The sequence below is a fragment of the Hemibagrus wyckioides genome, linkage group LG25 (assembly GCF_019097595.1).
Source record: "Hemibagrus wyckioides isolate EC202008001 linkage group LG25, SWU_Hwy_1.0, whole genome shotgun sequence".
Lineage (NCBI taxonomy): Eukaryota > Metazoa > Chordata > Actinopteri > Siluriformes > Bagridae > Hemibagrus > Hemibagrus wyckioides.
In genome coordinates this window covers 15,606,440-15,623,490 of record NC_080734.1, presented here as the reverse complement: position 1 = coordinate 15,623,490, position 17,051 = coordinate 15,606,440, and the positions used below count along the sequence as shown (strand labels likewise).

At 38.7% G+C, this 17,051-nt stretch overlaps 1 protein-coding gene across 2 annotated transcripts in view; it reads right to left on the bottom strand.

The window, feature by feature from the left end:
- Positions 1–355: 355 nt before the first annotated feature.
- si:ch211-191a24.3 (tensin-3) overlaps positions 356–17,051 on the bottom strand; it is a 44,837-nt gene continuing 28,141 nt past the window's right edge. For both annotated transcript variants that reach the window (XM_058379274.1, XM_058379276.1), the window contains 11 exons: positions 9,292–9,448; positions 8,114–8,448; positions 6,588–6,674; positions 6,363–6,494; positions 4,809–4,904; positions 4,493–4,570; positions 4,305–4,382; positions 3,331–3,499; positions 3,052–3,120; positions 2,943–2,972; positions 356–2,825 (listed from right to left, as the gene is read on the bottom strand). In XM_058379274.1, coding sequence (XP_058235257.1) covers positions 2,681–2,825; positions 2,943–2,972; positions 3,052–3,120; positions 3,331–3,499; positions 4,305–4,382; positions 4,493–4,570; positions 4,809–4,904; positions 6,363–6,494; positions 6,588–6,674; positions 8,114–8,448; positions 9,292–9,448 — 1,376 coding nt within the window. In that variant the 3' untranslated portion in view covers positions 356–2,680. The remainder of the gene's footprint in view (positions 2,826–2,942; positions 2,973–3,051; positions 3,121–3,330; positions 3,500–4,304; positions 4,383–4,492; positions 4,571–4,808; positions 4,905–6,362; positions 6,495–6,587; positions 6,675–8,113; positions 8,449–9,291; positions 9,449–17,051) is intronic.

Genomic DNA, 17,051 nt, shown 5'->3' with positions numbered 1-17,051 from the left:
CTTAGTCAAGCATGCTGTGGCTTGAAAAGAGGTGACATAAAGGCAATGAATAAACAAAGACAGAAGACAGAGAATAGGAGTCTGTGTGTGTGTGTGTGTGTGTGTGTGTGTGTCCACAGTGATACATATCTGAAAGTTTGGAACTTTTGGCTGATCTCCACAAGAATAACTGCTTTTATATCACAAAAGTTGTATCCTGAGGTTAAGGCTATTAATTATTAACTAATTATTATAATGATAATTATTATTAATTAACTGACCTCACTGGTGAGTGTGAACGTTTATGATAACTATTGCCACCTGCTGGTTTTGACTAAAACCTGTCAGTTTTCATAAATCGCCAAATGACACTAGGTTGTTCAGTTGCTTTTATTATATAAGAATATAGGATGTAGACATATCTATACATCATTTACATCAAATACACTGCAATGGAGGTTATATGAAGGAGGGGGAGAGAGAGAGAGAGAGAGAGAGAGAGAGAGAGAGAGAGAGAGAGAGCAATTTCAACTGAAAGAGTTAAAATAAAGAAAAAAGTGAAATGTTTGTCTTCACACTGAAAGAATGCATAGGTGTAAAAACCTGGGGTTTAAGTTCTGGAGCTATTGTACAGCTTGCAATTTTATTTACAGAATAAATATACTGTATATGTTCATTCTGTGCTGTTTAAAGTTAGTACACTTGCAGTTTAGATGACTTGAATTGCGTATACAAATTCTAAATAGCAAGTACTGTAGTCTGAGAAGGTAAACAGCAACTAGAATTTATTATCATCATCATTTATTATCAGTGTGTAATGCAAACTGAACGAGTTTACAAGCACCAATGATCGATAATGTTGCTTAACTAATTGCTGCAATGAGAAGGAAAAATATGTCAAAGGTGACAGAATGAAAGTGAAATAATAAAGCTGAACAAGTATGTACGTTTACACAAATTATATATAAAAGCAGCACTAAAAGCTCTCAAATACACTGAATGTACTGGTTATCTGCTTATCTAGCAGCGGAAGAGGCAAAGGAAAAGGAAAAGGCAGTTTCCTTGTTGAAGAAAAATCCACTGACAAGCAATAAAATCCTTTGGCTCGGTGGATTGGTTATGATTTATGAGATGAATACACGCATTTTCTAAACAGATCGTAACACAATGTAATAAAATGCTTAATGCTGAAAATAAATATGTGCACTTCCATTAAATATGATTCATCATGAGTCTTACTAGGCTGATAAATTGGTTATAAAAATAGTTAACAGTCAATAGTCAATAGAAAAAGCTCACAAATCGTTTGGTTTAGTGATCAAATTCCATCCACTGCCCGGAGTGCTCCTATGGTCAAATTATTAAAGAAGTGATAACACATAGACAAGAAGTATAGACAAAATATGAGCGATGATGCACACTATATTGCCAAAGGTTTTGGGACACCCCTCCAAATCACTGAATTCAGGTGTTGGGCTTGGACCCTTAGTTCCAGCAAAAGGAACTCTTAATGCTTCGGCATACCAAGACATTTTGGATTCATGCTCCCAACTTTGTGGGAACAGTTTGGGGATGGCCCCTTCCTGTTCCAACATGACTGTACACCAGTGTACAAAGCAAGGTTCATAAAGACATGGATGAGTGAGTTTGGTGTGGAGGAACTTGACTGACCTACACAGAGTCCTGACCTCAACCCTACAGAACACCTTTGGGGTGAATTAGAGCGGATACTGCGAGCCAGGCCTTCTCATTCAATATCAGTGCCTGACCTCACAAATGCGCTTCTAGAGGAATGATCAAAAATTCCCATAAACACACTCCTAAACTTTGTGGAAAGCCTTCCCAGAAGAGTCGAAGCTGTTATAGCTGCAAAGGGCGGGTCAACTCCATATTACATTCATGTGCATGTAAAGACAGACGTCCTAAAATTTTTGGCAATATAGTGTATCTTACCTACAGAATATGTCACTGATTAGTAATATCAGAATTAGTAAAATATGAAAAATGTTGTAATTTATGGCAGTAACAGAGACACAGTCCAGTTTCAGGAAGAATTTGGTGAAGCTGCCATAATTTATTTATTTTTTTTGATGGATATTAAAGAGTTTGACTCACCCACATTCTGTATCTGAACACTGATAACCGAACCAAAAATAAAATCAAAATACTTTTAGACAGATGTTACAGAGACTTCTGTTTAATTCAAGAAGCAGGTGTCACTGATGCATGTCACTGGGAAAGCACTGAGAAATAAAACAGTGCTGAGAAATGGTTCTAGGAATTTACAAAGGGCTTGTTGGAAACGGATTCTTACACGACCTGCAGATTTTGCAGAGTACAGACTGGAGCTCTGGTATGCAGATCACATGCTGCTTCTTTTTTGCAACCGACATAGCCGGCAATTTAAAGTTATTTTAAGCTGAGATGATAGGACTCCCTCTATTGGATGATGTGTGTAAATGGCACAAGGGAACCACAAAGGAAAGCTCAAACGAGTGGCCCTTTGCTCATTTCAAGGACACTGAGCAATGGTCATGCTCTAATCCTCTTTTTGTAGTCTATATGTTGCAGTAGTATTGATGTCACCTGTGCAGGTAAAAAAATGTTGATTTTTTTTGGTGACACCAGTCCACACGTCCACAAAACAGTTGTCACATGCCTTTTTCATTCAGAGTGGATTACGACAAGGGCACGTTTGACTTTATTTGGCCTTCTGGGAGCCAATCATCACCTTGGAGACGAAGTTGACGATAGCACTGGCCGGCTGCTCGGGGTCATGCTCTGCGAAAAGGTGACACACGTTCCCCGTGTTGCTCCCACTCTTCCTGGCTACAAAGCCAAAGATCCTGCGTGCACACAGATAAACACACAGCAAGGATAAATGTGTGTTCAATTTAACTGATTTAACATTAGTTCTAACAGAAAAAATACCAGACAGAGATATGGACAGGAGAAAGACTTACTTTGCATTCAGACAGCCATCTCTCGTCCATCTGTGAATAAAATATAAAAGTGAGCCTTGCTGGAATGACATCATTACACGTTGCTGTAGGTGTAGTGTGTGATAATTACTTTCTGTCCTGAGGATCCAGGGCACAGAATATGACCGTGTTGACAGGATAATGTCTCCTGAAGAACAATCTGGAAGCACGAAGGAATTTAAAATATGATTTCTAAATGCTATGAGAATCTGTATGCATATAAGTGACACACACACACACACTAGCACATTTTCAAGATACTGTACTGTTAGCACGCTCTACTGCATGACTATAATAATGTTCTGCTCATGTGACAGGGATTGCAGCTATGCAACATATCAGAGAGAGAGAGAGAGAGAGAGAGACTTACTTCCTCTGGTTATCTGTAAGCGTGATGCCCTGTGCAGACACTTTGAAGTGGACGATGGTGGAGGTGGTTGGAGGATCCTGACTGAGACTCACTGTGGTGGCCTTCTGTACTGCTTGTACACCAGTCAGAGACTCCAGCTCCACACTGCCCAGGAACCACACATTACACGCTGAAACACACACACACACACACCATTACAGATATAGCCAATAAATAAAAACGGCTCCAACTGTATAAACTTTAGACACAATGCTTTTGAGACTATCATGAGACTATCTCAGATGCTCCGCCCACAGGCAGATCATTTTCTGTACATTCCCAGCTATAAGCTTATAAATGTTAAAGGTTGGGATCTGGTTCTGAAAAAGAGTTACAGCAGAAAGCCATCTTTAGATTTTATAGCATTTTGCCTGAAGCAGTTAACAGTACGTTAACATCGTTATCCTGCATGCTTGCCAACCAGCTATAAAAATGGGTCTGTGGTGTGGGGTTTTCTCTGTCAAACAAATGGCCTCACTTTAACTTCCTTCCCTTTCAGTTAATGTAAACAGATGTTAGCCATACTTATATAAGAAGCATAAAACTGTGTGTCTTTATTATTCTGATGATTTGAGAAGGAATATTGTAGTCCTGTAGCCTAGATTCAGGCCTTGAGGTCAAATCTAAGTTAGTCACTGTGTGCTTTTCTCCACCATTCATTTTTTTAATTATTATTTCCGCTACACATGATGCGTAATTTAATTCAACAACCAGTACACCGAAGAGAATTTTCTCCAATAGCGAGAAATCACCTGAAATAGAAAGCTCACAGTGCAATTCAGCATCAATTCCAATACAGAGGTTCGAACACTGACTCTCCATTCAACCAGAACAGAAAAGTATTTGCATTTGTGTTCGAAGACATACAGATCACTGACCCCTAAACCAGACACATATCCTTAGTGGGATTTATAGCTTCACAGTAGCTTACAAACCTGCTCCTTGTTTCAGTAACTCAGTGGCTGAGTTTGTCGAAGTCTGTCCTTGAGACTCGTTCAACTCTTCCAGAGGGTCTGTAAGCGAGAAAGTAGTGGGGTTATACAGAGAAATGGCTATAATTTTAAGGTTGAAGAATGCTTAGAATGTGTATGTTCTAATGCTTAGAAACACACACACAGGATACCTCTGTCTGGGATAATTAGCTTGCAGGGCAAGGCCAGTGGTGTGATGGAATGTTGGCACACGAGAGCTGTCAAGCTTCCTAGAAACAATTTAAGAACAAATTCAAATTACATGGAAGTCGAGATGGACGAGACAGAAAGGCATTCTGTGATGATGATGATGATGATGATTTATATATCGAATGAAACAAATTCAACATTTGGCCACTAGAGGGAGATGATGGTGTAAAAGTTTGTGAGAGTTACAAAACTTTTGCACCTGCACCTACATAGACTGGCCAAAGAGACACACACACACACATAAATACAAACACATACCAAAGTAGGGTTCATTTGGGCAGCCTTTCAGTCTCACTCCTTTCTGTGTACACTCGATCAGGAAGTGACGCACAAGCTCACTGGTCAGATCCCCAACTGCGTGCACACACACACACACACACAGGGCATTAGTTTGGCATTAATTACACACAGTACACATAAAAGCCACAAGGAGGCTAATTCTGATTACGTACATCGTTCAAAGTTGTTTTCACAGCACTAAATTTTCAACCTTGAATTAAAAACACACCCACGTGTTCACGTATAAGTGTCACGTCACAAAACAGTCGCAAAATATGCGTAACATTTAAGAAGTTATCATGATGTGATTTCCAAATATGAGAATAATGACATTGTAACTACAGAAAATTAGAACTGCAGTATATCTAGTTTGTTAGATCACCTAAAGCAACAAAACAAACAATCATAATTGTTTATGGATTATTTTTGACAGGTTTGGATGCTGTTAAGTAAATATTGGAGAATATGACAAATACAACAGAGTATAAAGTATGTAATTCCCACTTTGTATGACTGACATATTCAAACTTGCTTGCTAGCACTAGTGGCTGAAGTTAACAGTGTGTCCATGTTACATGTAGTGGTTTCCAAGTCAATTATTATTCAAATATTATTTTTATATTAATTATTATTACTATTATTATTATTATTATTATTATTATTATTATTATTATTATTATTATTATATAAACGAAATAATAAATAGCTATGTAATAAATTCTTCTTCTTCTTCTTTCGGCTTTTCCCTTCAGGGGCAGCCACAGTGAATCATCTCTTTCCACCTATCCCTATCTTCTGCATCCTCAACACTTACACCCATTAGCTTCATATCCTCATTTATTACATGCTTTGTATGTAATACAAAGCATGTACTGCTTTTTTTTTATTACAAAGCTATGAAATAAATAAAAAAATTAAAATGTGGTATTTTAACTCTGGACCTGTTGGCAGATGAATATTAGCACACACCTTTTTCTGTTTATTGTAATTCTACTTGCTTAGTTATTCATAATATTTAATACTATTATTTTTTACAACATATGAATTAAATAATGTGCTTAATTAACAACTTTTGTTGCTTTGGGGAGTTTTTTAGACTTGCTAAAATTATCATAATTTTTTGGAGTAATGGTAATCTCCTAAGAAAGAGTTGAGACTTTGTTGGTTTTGTTATGATTACTTCCAGCCCCTTATCTCCCACTTCCCACTCTGAAGACGGATATAAACATTTTGTATATGTGGTTGAGGATGTAAGTGTGTTACACTGTTAAGTGCAGTGTGTGTGTGTGTGTGTGTGTGCCTTGCTTCCTTCCTCTAAGTGAAGGAGGCAGATGCATTATGAAGTTGCATACTGGTGCATAGAACAACACTTTGTGGCAATAAACTCTAGCAGACTTGCATGTCTCAATTCAAAGGCAAAGAAAAAGAAAAAAGAAAACAAAATAAAGCTTATCAAATGTTTGGAAAGAATAAAAATGAAAAACTGTAAAGCCAGCGTAAGAATAAGAGGCTCTGTATTCTTCGCTTCGTCACCTTTCTTGCTCTGCTGTAGGACAGAAGGAGGGGGTGTGGCCACCTTCATGGCAAGTCCATACGCTCCTCTGAACGAGTGACTGTCTCTGACGATGAAGGCTCCGGGCTCTTTGTCTTTCAGCAGCGCGATGGCTACGGCACACCAACAAACACCATTCAGAACATTAACTAAAAGTGTCGAATTCAAAAATGGGACATATTTATGAATCCCGATTGGATGCTCACCCTGCTCTCTGGAGATGTCCGGCTTATACCAGAACTTTGACGTGTCTTGAACAAATTTGACGTTGACTGCTTTACTGGAAAAGGAATCTGTTCAATGTGGAAACAATATGATTAACATCTTTAGTCTTCAGTTCTGCTGAACAAGATTTCTCTTATCTTTCATGACTTTGGACTGGAATAGTTTCTTTGGCCCAAATTGTTAGAGAGTAAATTGACAATAGGTTTACACACACACACACACACACACACACACACACACACACGTAACTGTCTTATGTTCATGTTTATGAGGATCCGATCCTTGATCTGCACTTGATGGAGGTCATGAAACAAGGAGAAAAAAATTAATCTTAAAAATTTTATTTTTATTTAATTTCATTCATTTATTTCATTTAAAGTACTATTTTAAGTGCTGGCTCATAGCATTTCAATAAATGTAGTTTTTGTCTATTTTTGTATATATGTACAGCACCCAGGCAATTAAATAATGGTTTTTCCACCTTTTGTATTGCATTATTTTGTTTAAATTTTGAGCCAGTAGAAAAATATAGATGATGTCATCTATATGATCCTTTATAGCTGTGCCTGTAAATACAATCAAATAAAAATGTCTAATGAACCTACTTTGTTCTATATCTTAAATCTGTGCAGCAAAACCTGTTAAATCCTGCAGTCAGATGCCTGAGCTAAACACCTGCAACCTTTATGAATTTTTTATTATTACTTAAATTCAGATATTATTGTATAGCAACTGAAAGTACTATGACTCGGGATTTCTTTTTAGCTTTACTGAAATTAAGCTCTTTAGTTTTTTTACTTTTCTATTTATGTGATTAAAAATGTTAGAACAGTGAGAAAATAACTCACTGCTATGACTGAATTCTGTTCATCTTCACCATTGCTATGAACAGAAATTCTTATGAAACAGTATCAAGAGTTACCTTTACTGTTACCTTTAGAAATATTACAGACTTTAATACATCATACAATTACTTATGGTTATAGTAACATACATAAAACAAAAATATTATATTTTTAAGGGTGGTGAGTATTTAGGTGTTCATCCATCCATCTATCCATCCATCCATCCATCCACCCTCCCATCCACCCATCCATCCAATCCATCCATCCATCCATCCATCTAACTATCCATTATATGTACTGATTATCCTACACAGGGTCATAAGGAGCCTGGAGTCTATCACAGAGGACTCGGGGCACAAAGTGGCAATACCCTCACACACACACTCATTCACACACTATGGACATTTTAGAGATGGAGATCAGCCTACAATGCCAGTCTTTGGACTAGCAGAGGAAACCAGAGTTCTGGAGAAAAACCCCAAAGTACAGGGAGAAGATGCAACTCCATACACACAGAGCGGAGGCAGGAATGGGATCCCCAACTCTGGAGGTGTGAGGTAATTATGCTAACCACTAAGACACAGTTCCTGCATCAAGTACACCAAGCTGTTCAATCTGAAATAATGATCTCAAGCTGCTAGGTAAGGTTTCATTTATTTTACCTGGACTTGGCGAAGACGCAGTAGGTGACCCGTTGTTACTGGAACCTCCACTTAGACAGAATGGTGAGTTCAGGGAGAGCTCTCCTCCATCCATCCCTCTCCTCTTCTGAGGTAACAGCGGTGGCTGTCTTCCATTCAAGCCCAGAGACTCCAGACCCTCCATTGCTTCCAGTAGACTAAGCTCCAAGTTCCCTACATCAAGGCTGGATGGCAGGGCACGAGGGGAGCTGTGGGCATTAGGGGTGGAAAGTGATGGTGGAGGTGAAGGCTGGGGTGTGTAGTAACTCAGAGGCGTGTTAGAACCACTCTCTAACCATGAATGAGCTGAAACAGGGCTGGATGGGCAAAGGAGTTGAAAGAATATCAGAATAAAGTATAGATCCATTGAAAAGTATATATGTTGAATAACATATTTCTTAAAGCAAATGAATAAACCTGGCCATGCTGTTATGGAAAATGCCCTGACCAATCAGATTTGAGAATTTAACATCACTGTGATCTGACTGCTTTTATTACGCTAAGCCATTTATAATACTTAATCATTAGGATAATTGTGTTTGGTTGTAGACTAATAAATTAAATGGTATTATGAACATTTTTGAATTATTTTCATTCAGGAGTTTTCAATGTTGTCTACAAAGGCATGATGTGGCTGCAAGCTTTTATACCAGCTGAATAGGACGCACACTTGATATGCATACATGGTGCAAACGAAACAAACAAATGGTGAAGCAATAACCAAGGTAGCAAAAGTTACTGAATGTGAAAGAGCCTATGCCTGACGATGCAACAAGCAAAACGTGACATCACCAGAAGCTTGACAAAGAAACACTGGAACCTAAATAGGTCATGGTGATTAGTGGAAATGCAAAACAGGCATAAGTGCTCAGTGACATTCAGGGTCATGTGACATGCAGGGGCTGAAGGGTATTGAATCCAGTGCCAATTCGGCGTAACCCTGATGTGATTAAACAAGAGGAATGAGATTCGGCTCCTGCTTGGTTGGAAGCCACACAATCACTTTGTGTTTAGAAGACCCCTGGCTTTATTTCTCACTTAGTTTTAGTTTTCATTTTGATCTTTTCCACCAACACATACTGAGCTTGTTTACCTAGATTTGGAATAAATGAAATGTGATAGAAGGTCAGTGCAAGGTCAGTAGGTTTGAGAGACGTTACCTGTCTATGTTGGGAAGTGGACTTGAAGTGCTCACTGAGCGCATGGAGCCGAACCCTCTCTGGCATGGGGCGGGCCTTGATGTTACATCGGCGTGAAACAGGTCTCCGTCTGACGACACAGAAGAGTGTGTCATATTATCCATATATCCCCGTGATTCTGGAAAGAGCACAAAACAAATCTTCTTAATGCAGTGTATTGAATCCAAGAACTTTATGCATGTGCAATTGTCTCGTCACTCTTTATAAAGAAATGAAACTTGCGCAGTTAGGACAGTGTGGTTTGTTTTCCCAATAACAAAGGACACACAATGTCAACACTTTAAATCGTATTACATGGGAGGAATTTAAAAAAACAAAAACATACATACCCATATAAAAATAAACAATCAAGAGTTATAAAGTGAATGCATGTGATGGAATGTATGTGTCTTAAGTGTTAATGGCTGGTGGGCTGCACAAACACACACACACACACACACACAAACACACACACACTCTTAACCACTCACACACACCCAAACGCATTCCTGACATAGTGCACATAACGCTACACAGAGGGGGCTCTACACAATATCTCTCTCCTCCACCAAGAGCTTCTAAAAACAACATCCTGGACAACGCAGTAGCAAAGTAAATTATCACTAAATTCTCTACTTCATTACATAAAAATAAGCAGTTCTTCTGGTCAGAATCCAAATCTTTTTATTTAGTAAGTGAATTATAAGGATTTTTTTTTATTATTGTGATGGAATCAATTCACACAATAAGTTATGTTGTCTTTATTTGTCACATTTACATTACAGCACAGTGAAATTCTTTCTTCACATATCTCATCCTTGGGGATTGGGGTCATAGCACAGGGGCAGCCATGATGCAGCACCCCTGGCCCAATGGTGGCAGCTTGGCAGTGTTGGGGCTTGAACCCTGATCTTCCGGTCAACAACCCAGAGCTGCCATCGCCCCAATATACAATATACACTAATATACAATAAACATCAGAAGTTAGTACCTATAATTATGGTCCAGTGGGCTGGTAACTGCACAAGGTTAAAGGTCCAATTAAATCAGAAGTTCCAGCGGTATTCCAAATTATTACTATCAACAATGTGCAATAACAAAGTTTGCCATGGTTACAGTATATGTACCTAGAATAAACAGACATTTTGGGAGTAAAAAGAATTAGTGACTAAAATTAAGTTCCCAGATGGATAAAGTGGGGAAAAATGACTCACCCTAAAAAACCCAAACCTCAACGAGTATACCCAAAAGCTTTGAAATACCAAGCCCTATTTAATCAGAGACTTACTTGTAGGGTCATCCAGTGGAAGTGAACTCGAGAGCAATGCATGTAAGCGAATATGGAGGAGAAGGGATAGGTAAAAGTTCCACAATGATAATTTTAATAAACAGACTCAAGCACCAGGATGATAAATGACCCTGTAGGACTGAACCAGTGCATGGATTAATGTTGAGAAGATGACGTTTCCACACCAGAGACCAAAAGATCTGCCTGCAGTTTTTATGCTGCATTCAGCTCAGGAAGTAAGCTGGAATTACGTCATTTTCAAGGTCTCCATATTTGTATTTTGTCAGCAACAAGCTAGCCAGCTAACTGTGATGAATGATGTCTATTTCCTTCAGCAGAAACACAGCAATCTGTATAGGCAGTGTTATAGACATAGATGTAGAAAGTTAAGAAGCACTACTTTGTAGACAGTTCATGATGTGAGCCACCATGTCGAATTGTTGCCACTTGCTGAACTCAGGGTTGAGGGTTTTGGTTTTATCTTGTTTGAGGTTCGAAATTTAGAGCTACAAAGGTAGGTGGGATGCAGCATCACTCACATGAGGTCTATGTTAACACAGGAGGGTTATGTTAGACATCAAATATGGCTTTGGAAGATTCCTAGCTTCAGGAATTGTCCGCATGTAAACTTGTGTCATTGGTTACTTTCTGTCGTCTGTCATTTTATGGTGTTATTGCATGCAATCCTGCATAGCAAAGAAATAAAATAAGCTTAGCTAAACACTGGGGTGACAAGATAACAGGAAAAAAATCTGATTATGGCAAGAAGTTGATTAAAGTTCATTCAGTCTTTATAGGGACAATAAGGGACAATAAAATTCTATGCAAAATTAAGACATGCGGTGCACATAATATTAAAACGTATCCTCTGCTAGTAGACAAATGTCTAACATGGAGACATTCAACTGATTTGTATGTTGTGGGTGGTTTCTTTCTGGTCTTATTCTTCTGTTTGGTATGAGAACGATGCACACAAAAGACCATCTTGTGCTTTAGACAGTACAATACTCACAACCCACTCCATATATCCAGCCTATAGTGAGCCAGGGATTTCTATTTTTAGCAAACGACTACACCACATGTTGTACAAAAAAAAAAAGAAATATAAATAATCAAATAATTCTTTGGGGATTTTGAGAAGCTGCAAAGGATTAAAAAGCGTGTCAGTTATTTATTTCAACAACAGAGTCTCTCTGGATTATATCTCCGGCACGCCAGAAAGACAAAGAATGACTTTAGTGTTACAGGCTTAACAAACTCACCATTCACAGGAGGAATGTGCGTGTGCACACACACACACACACACATACACACACACACACACACACACACACACACACAGAGAGAGCCAAGTTGAAAACTATTCAGCTGTTGTGATCAAAGCTGCACTGGGGAAAATAGTGGGGGATGGAAAGAGAGACAGGGGGTAAGCGAAAGGAGAGACAAGAAAATTTCTTGACCTCAATAATGGTTAGTGTAATGGTATTACACACTAGTAAAAATATTCCTGAATTATTTGTAATGCTATGAATCATTTTCATGATGAAGCTCTTTCTTCCATAACGTCATCAGACCTAATGGAACATTCTGGAAAGCCATCATCTGCTCTGTTACTCAGAAAATGTTTCTAAACGTTACGTATAGCAGTAAAAATAAAGACTTGCTAATGATATCTGAAACAAATCGAGCATGGTTTGTAGCAGAAATATTCATGATATTCATTCTCCATCCATTTACTGAACTGCTTATCCTACATAGGGTTGTGTGGAACTTGGAGACTAGCCCAGGGAGTTGGGACACGAGGCGGGTGATGGAGTGCTAATCCATCACAGGGCACAATTTTGCACACACACTCACACACTACACTATAGACAATTTAAAGATTCCAGGCAGCCTATAACGAATATATTTGGACTGGGGGAGGAAACCGGTGTACCTGGAGTAAAAACCTGTAGCACTGGGAGGACTTGTAGACTATCGAACCGAGAACATGCTAACCACAAACTTTACACCTATATATAGAACTGTAGCAACATATGCAGCAGCTGCTCCCTTTGTGTTTATTACCCCTATGCAAATTCATGCAGACATAAATAAATCATATCTAGCTCATGTTGATTTCAATTCTCAGGATTAAATACAATAAGCTGACATCATAGAGTGTGGTAATGTCAGTAATTCGTCTTATTACCTTCCATGGATGAAGAAAATGTACTTCAAACATCACTTTGTCTTATAATACACAAGTTGCAGCAATTGCTTTATTCCATTGCATTTGCCACATCATATCCAAAAGCATCTATCTATACCAGTGTCTAAGGTTACTAGCGAATTAGAAAACGTGAGACACATTTTCCTGAGCACTTCTCATGTTCTGTTCCTGCAAATAAAATTAGACCTTCTTGAGTCAAATTGCTCCTGACTGAATTGCCAGGACTTTGCTCTAATTTTATACGAATGACCACAAATAACCACAAGCCGTCTAATTAGAAACCAAACCGTCCAATTGAAAACAACGCTCCTAATGTTTCCTCTTTAGCTGTAACCGCTACGGTTTTATATACATGTGCATTTCATTCTTTAACGATTTCTTAAGAGCACTAGGCTAAGACTTCCTCTAATGGCGCATGTTCCGAACCAAGACATTACTTCACCAGGAGGAGGCAGGCTGAAAAACAGCCCCATTGCTTTAATTAGGAGAAAGTCTGTATGGTGTAAGTCATGTGTTTTTGCTCTTTCTCTGTGATTCAAAGGTGGCTCTGTTTCTATATCTCACTACCGATGAATCAGGGACAGTAATAAAAACATAATATTTACTAAACATAGAGCTTCAGGATTCACAGATTCCATGATATTCAATGATAAAAGTAGGCAATCAGATGTCCTTGTGATTCGTTGCTTCTGTCTGGTTTAGCTTAAAAGCAACAAATGATATTCTACAACTCTTACACTCCTTTTCACACAGAAACACTCAAACCCAGTAAAAAAGAAAGAGCTATAGACAACTTTAAAGATCAGCACACACTTCAGTGCCTAATGTCCACCTAGTTTCTGATTCCAGTCTCTTGTTTTCTTACACACAGCACAGTAGCTCCCCAGCAAAACCTCATTCTCTTGCTTTCTCTGTTTATCTGGGTGAACTTTATGTAGCATATTGTAGATAGCCAGAAAAGTCAGATGGAAAAGACTAAAACTGAATATTTTCCACAACTATGCATTGGTTTGTGTGAAAATATGTCTGCGTGGGACATGAGGACATTCAAAGACCTTTAAATCATGGAGAGATTTTAACTATTTACTATTTCAAATGCAATATTTATTCATTTCAATCTAATTTTATTTTTAAGTTGCTTTCATTCGTATAAAAATGCTTGATGCTAATATTTAGCTCCTGAAATGAGGAAAGAAATGATTAACTGCTTTATACTTGTAGATACTAAACTAATCTACAAAAGACAAATATTGGTTAAATTTGCCTATATTCAACATATTTTAAACGTTAAGAGATCATTTTATTTGCAGTAAAGTAGTTGTTGAGGCATGGACAACTAGCCAAATATCTTTAATGTGCTTTAATGGTGTTTACAAGCTGCTCCTATCTGCCCTGATCTGCAGACTTATCTGGAAGTTGAGTTAAAGCCTCACACAGATTCTTCTCCAAAACTGGAGGACTGGGCATAACAGGAAGAGTTTTCAGAAGACACAAAATCTTGCACATGCAATATATACTACAGCATTGAAAGAGCTCAAAGGTTTTTTAACAAGAGGAGGCCAAGATCAGAACTGACAAAATAAATAGGGGAAGACATCTGCATACGAACACAGTGACATTCCAAAGCCTGTTTGTAAATACACACACTTCCTTGGGCTGGAATCTGCATGTTATCAGCAGGCGAGATGCAAAGGGAAAGAGCCAAAGAAGAGCAAAGAATCAAAAGACAAGGGCAGGGAAGAGATCTACTCTAATAGGACGAGGATCTTCTTACAGTGCCTGCTGTCTGAGTAGACAATGCAAGCTTGCCAGAGACACATACAGCAAATGGCTAATCCATTAGCACACACACACACACACACACAACCCACACAACACACACTGGTATTAATCTGAACAAATTTTGCATACATACATGCATGGAAAGAACTTTTCACACATACCTAGAGAAGCAGTCATGATGAGGAAATCCTCATGGGAGATTCCTCCACAGAAAAAAGGCCGACTCCTTTGGCTATGTGTAAAGTCTTGCAGACGTCTCTGTCTCACTATCACTAAAAGTTTGTGTCTGTCTCTAAAAGTTCACTCTCTTTGTGTCTTGCTGTTACTGTGCTCTGCTTTCTGTCACAAATAATAACAGCATGTTACACAGTTACTGTCCAACTCTCCACTGTCCCTCTCTCTCTCTCTCTCTCTGTCTCTCTCTCGCTCTCTCTCTCTCTCTCTCTCACTCACGCTCACGCTTTCTATTTGAATGAAGTCATTGAGTTGGCTGAGATCTGCGAGAGTCCAGATGGAAAACTACTCCATCCTTTCTTCCTAGAGTAATGTGCCATTGAATGACTGCTGTGAGGAGACACAGGGAGGGACAGAGTGAGAGAAAGAGAGAGAGAGAGAAAGGGAGGGAGAGAGGGAGGGACGGCGTGAGAGTGAGGGGAAGGTCTGAGGATGTGGGGGAGGAGGAGGAGGAGGAGGGTAGACGACTGCCCCCGCCTGGTGCATGAATGAGGGACAGAGAAAGCAGGGACACTTTAGGCTCATTACCATATGACTTCATTGTGGCTCTCAGGCTTTTCACTAAGCATCCAGCAGACCTTCACAATCTGTCTGTCCGAGCAAAAGGCCAGCACCACAGGGTCAGAGGTTAGGATGTCCTCTTACTGATGTCCGTATGCTCGCTTTCTTTCTTCTCAAGTGGCATGTGCAAGCACTCCAAACATCTGCTCTTTGTGTGTGTGTGTGTGTGTGTGAAACTGAATACATAAAACTGAATCTTGTTACTTATTAAGGATGCTAATTAGTGTTATACTTTTAAATAGACTTGATACCCAGAAGTTTCTAAGTCATCTAGGCAATAAAATATCAGGCTGCTCTATTGTCAGTATCCATAGGGAAAAAATCAGCGTACATCAGTTACAAGTCTGAGTATTTAGCCAAGCAGAAGCTGTATGATAATGATAGGTCTTTTCAAAGGTAATAATAGCTACCATAAATAACTGTGTTTATGTTGTGATCAAATCAGGAGCTGTGCATATCTTTTCTATAGCAGCATCTCCAACTGTTATATAAACAATGTTTTATCAATAAGGTAGTTGTAATATGTAATCGTTTTTTATTGTAAGAGTATAGTATGGCAGATAATCTATAGCTAATAATAAATAGAAAGAGATCTGTTGCTGTTTAACAAAATAAACTGTATAATTATTTACATGGTGAAGTTTCCATTAAGAGGCATTCAGGTGATGTTTGTGAAAGTCGTCTTAAGTCTCAGAGCTTTGTAATAGTTGGTAAGTTTCCTTATATGGGACAGGATAGAGTCTTAAGTACAGGAAAGGACAGAGTCTTCAGGAGAAGACAGAGGCTTGGGACATGATAGAGTCTCTGGGACAAGACAAAACAGAGTCTTTAGGACATGACAGGGCAGATGCTTTAGGACAGGACAGAGTCTTTAGGACAGGACAGAGACTTTAGGACAGGGCAGAGTCTTTAGGACAGGACTGAGTCTTCAGGACAGGACAGAGTCTTCAGGACATGACAGAACAGAACAGAACAGGATAGAGTCCTCAGGATAGGACAGGATAGAGTCCTTATTATAGGACAGGACAGAATCTTCATTACAGGACAGAACAGGGACTTCAGGACAGTATAGAGTAATTAGGACAGGATAGGACATGACAGACTCTTCCAGATAGGACAGGACAGAGATTTCATTACAGAATCTTCAGAACAGGACAGCATTGAGTCCTCAGGACAGGACAGGACAGGACATCAGGCTTTGTGTTTTCTGGTTCCTGGTACAAGACAGTGCACATGTTGTGTTTAATATTCAGTCAAATCTGAATATTATTGAATATTTGAGTTGAATTGTGATCACAAAATAAATTAGTGCTGCAAACATAAATGAGCCTGTGGAACATTCTGACAGTAGAAATGTTTTTGTGACTACAAGTTTATAGTTTGTAGAAGATTATAGAAATATTTTCATGAGAATGATTCTTGGAGTGTTCCAAAGACCTTCAGGAGTGTACAGAGAAAATATATTGTTTAAATGAAAGTGCTGGGGTTTGTACAGCTCTGTTACTACAAGCACTGAGTCTTACATATGTTTGTAGATAAATACAAAATAGATGACCTGCTACGGTGAGCTGCACTTATCTAAAGAGGTAAAACAATTTACCAATAATTTATTCTCCTTATTTCCCCAAGACTCTCTCTTATTTTGGTATTGTACCTCAGTCTGTT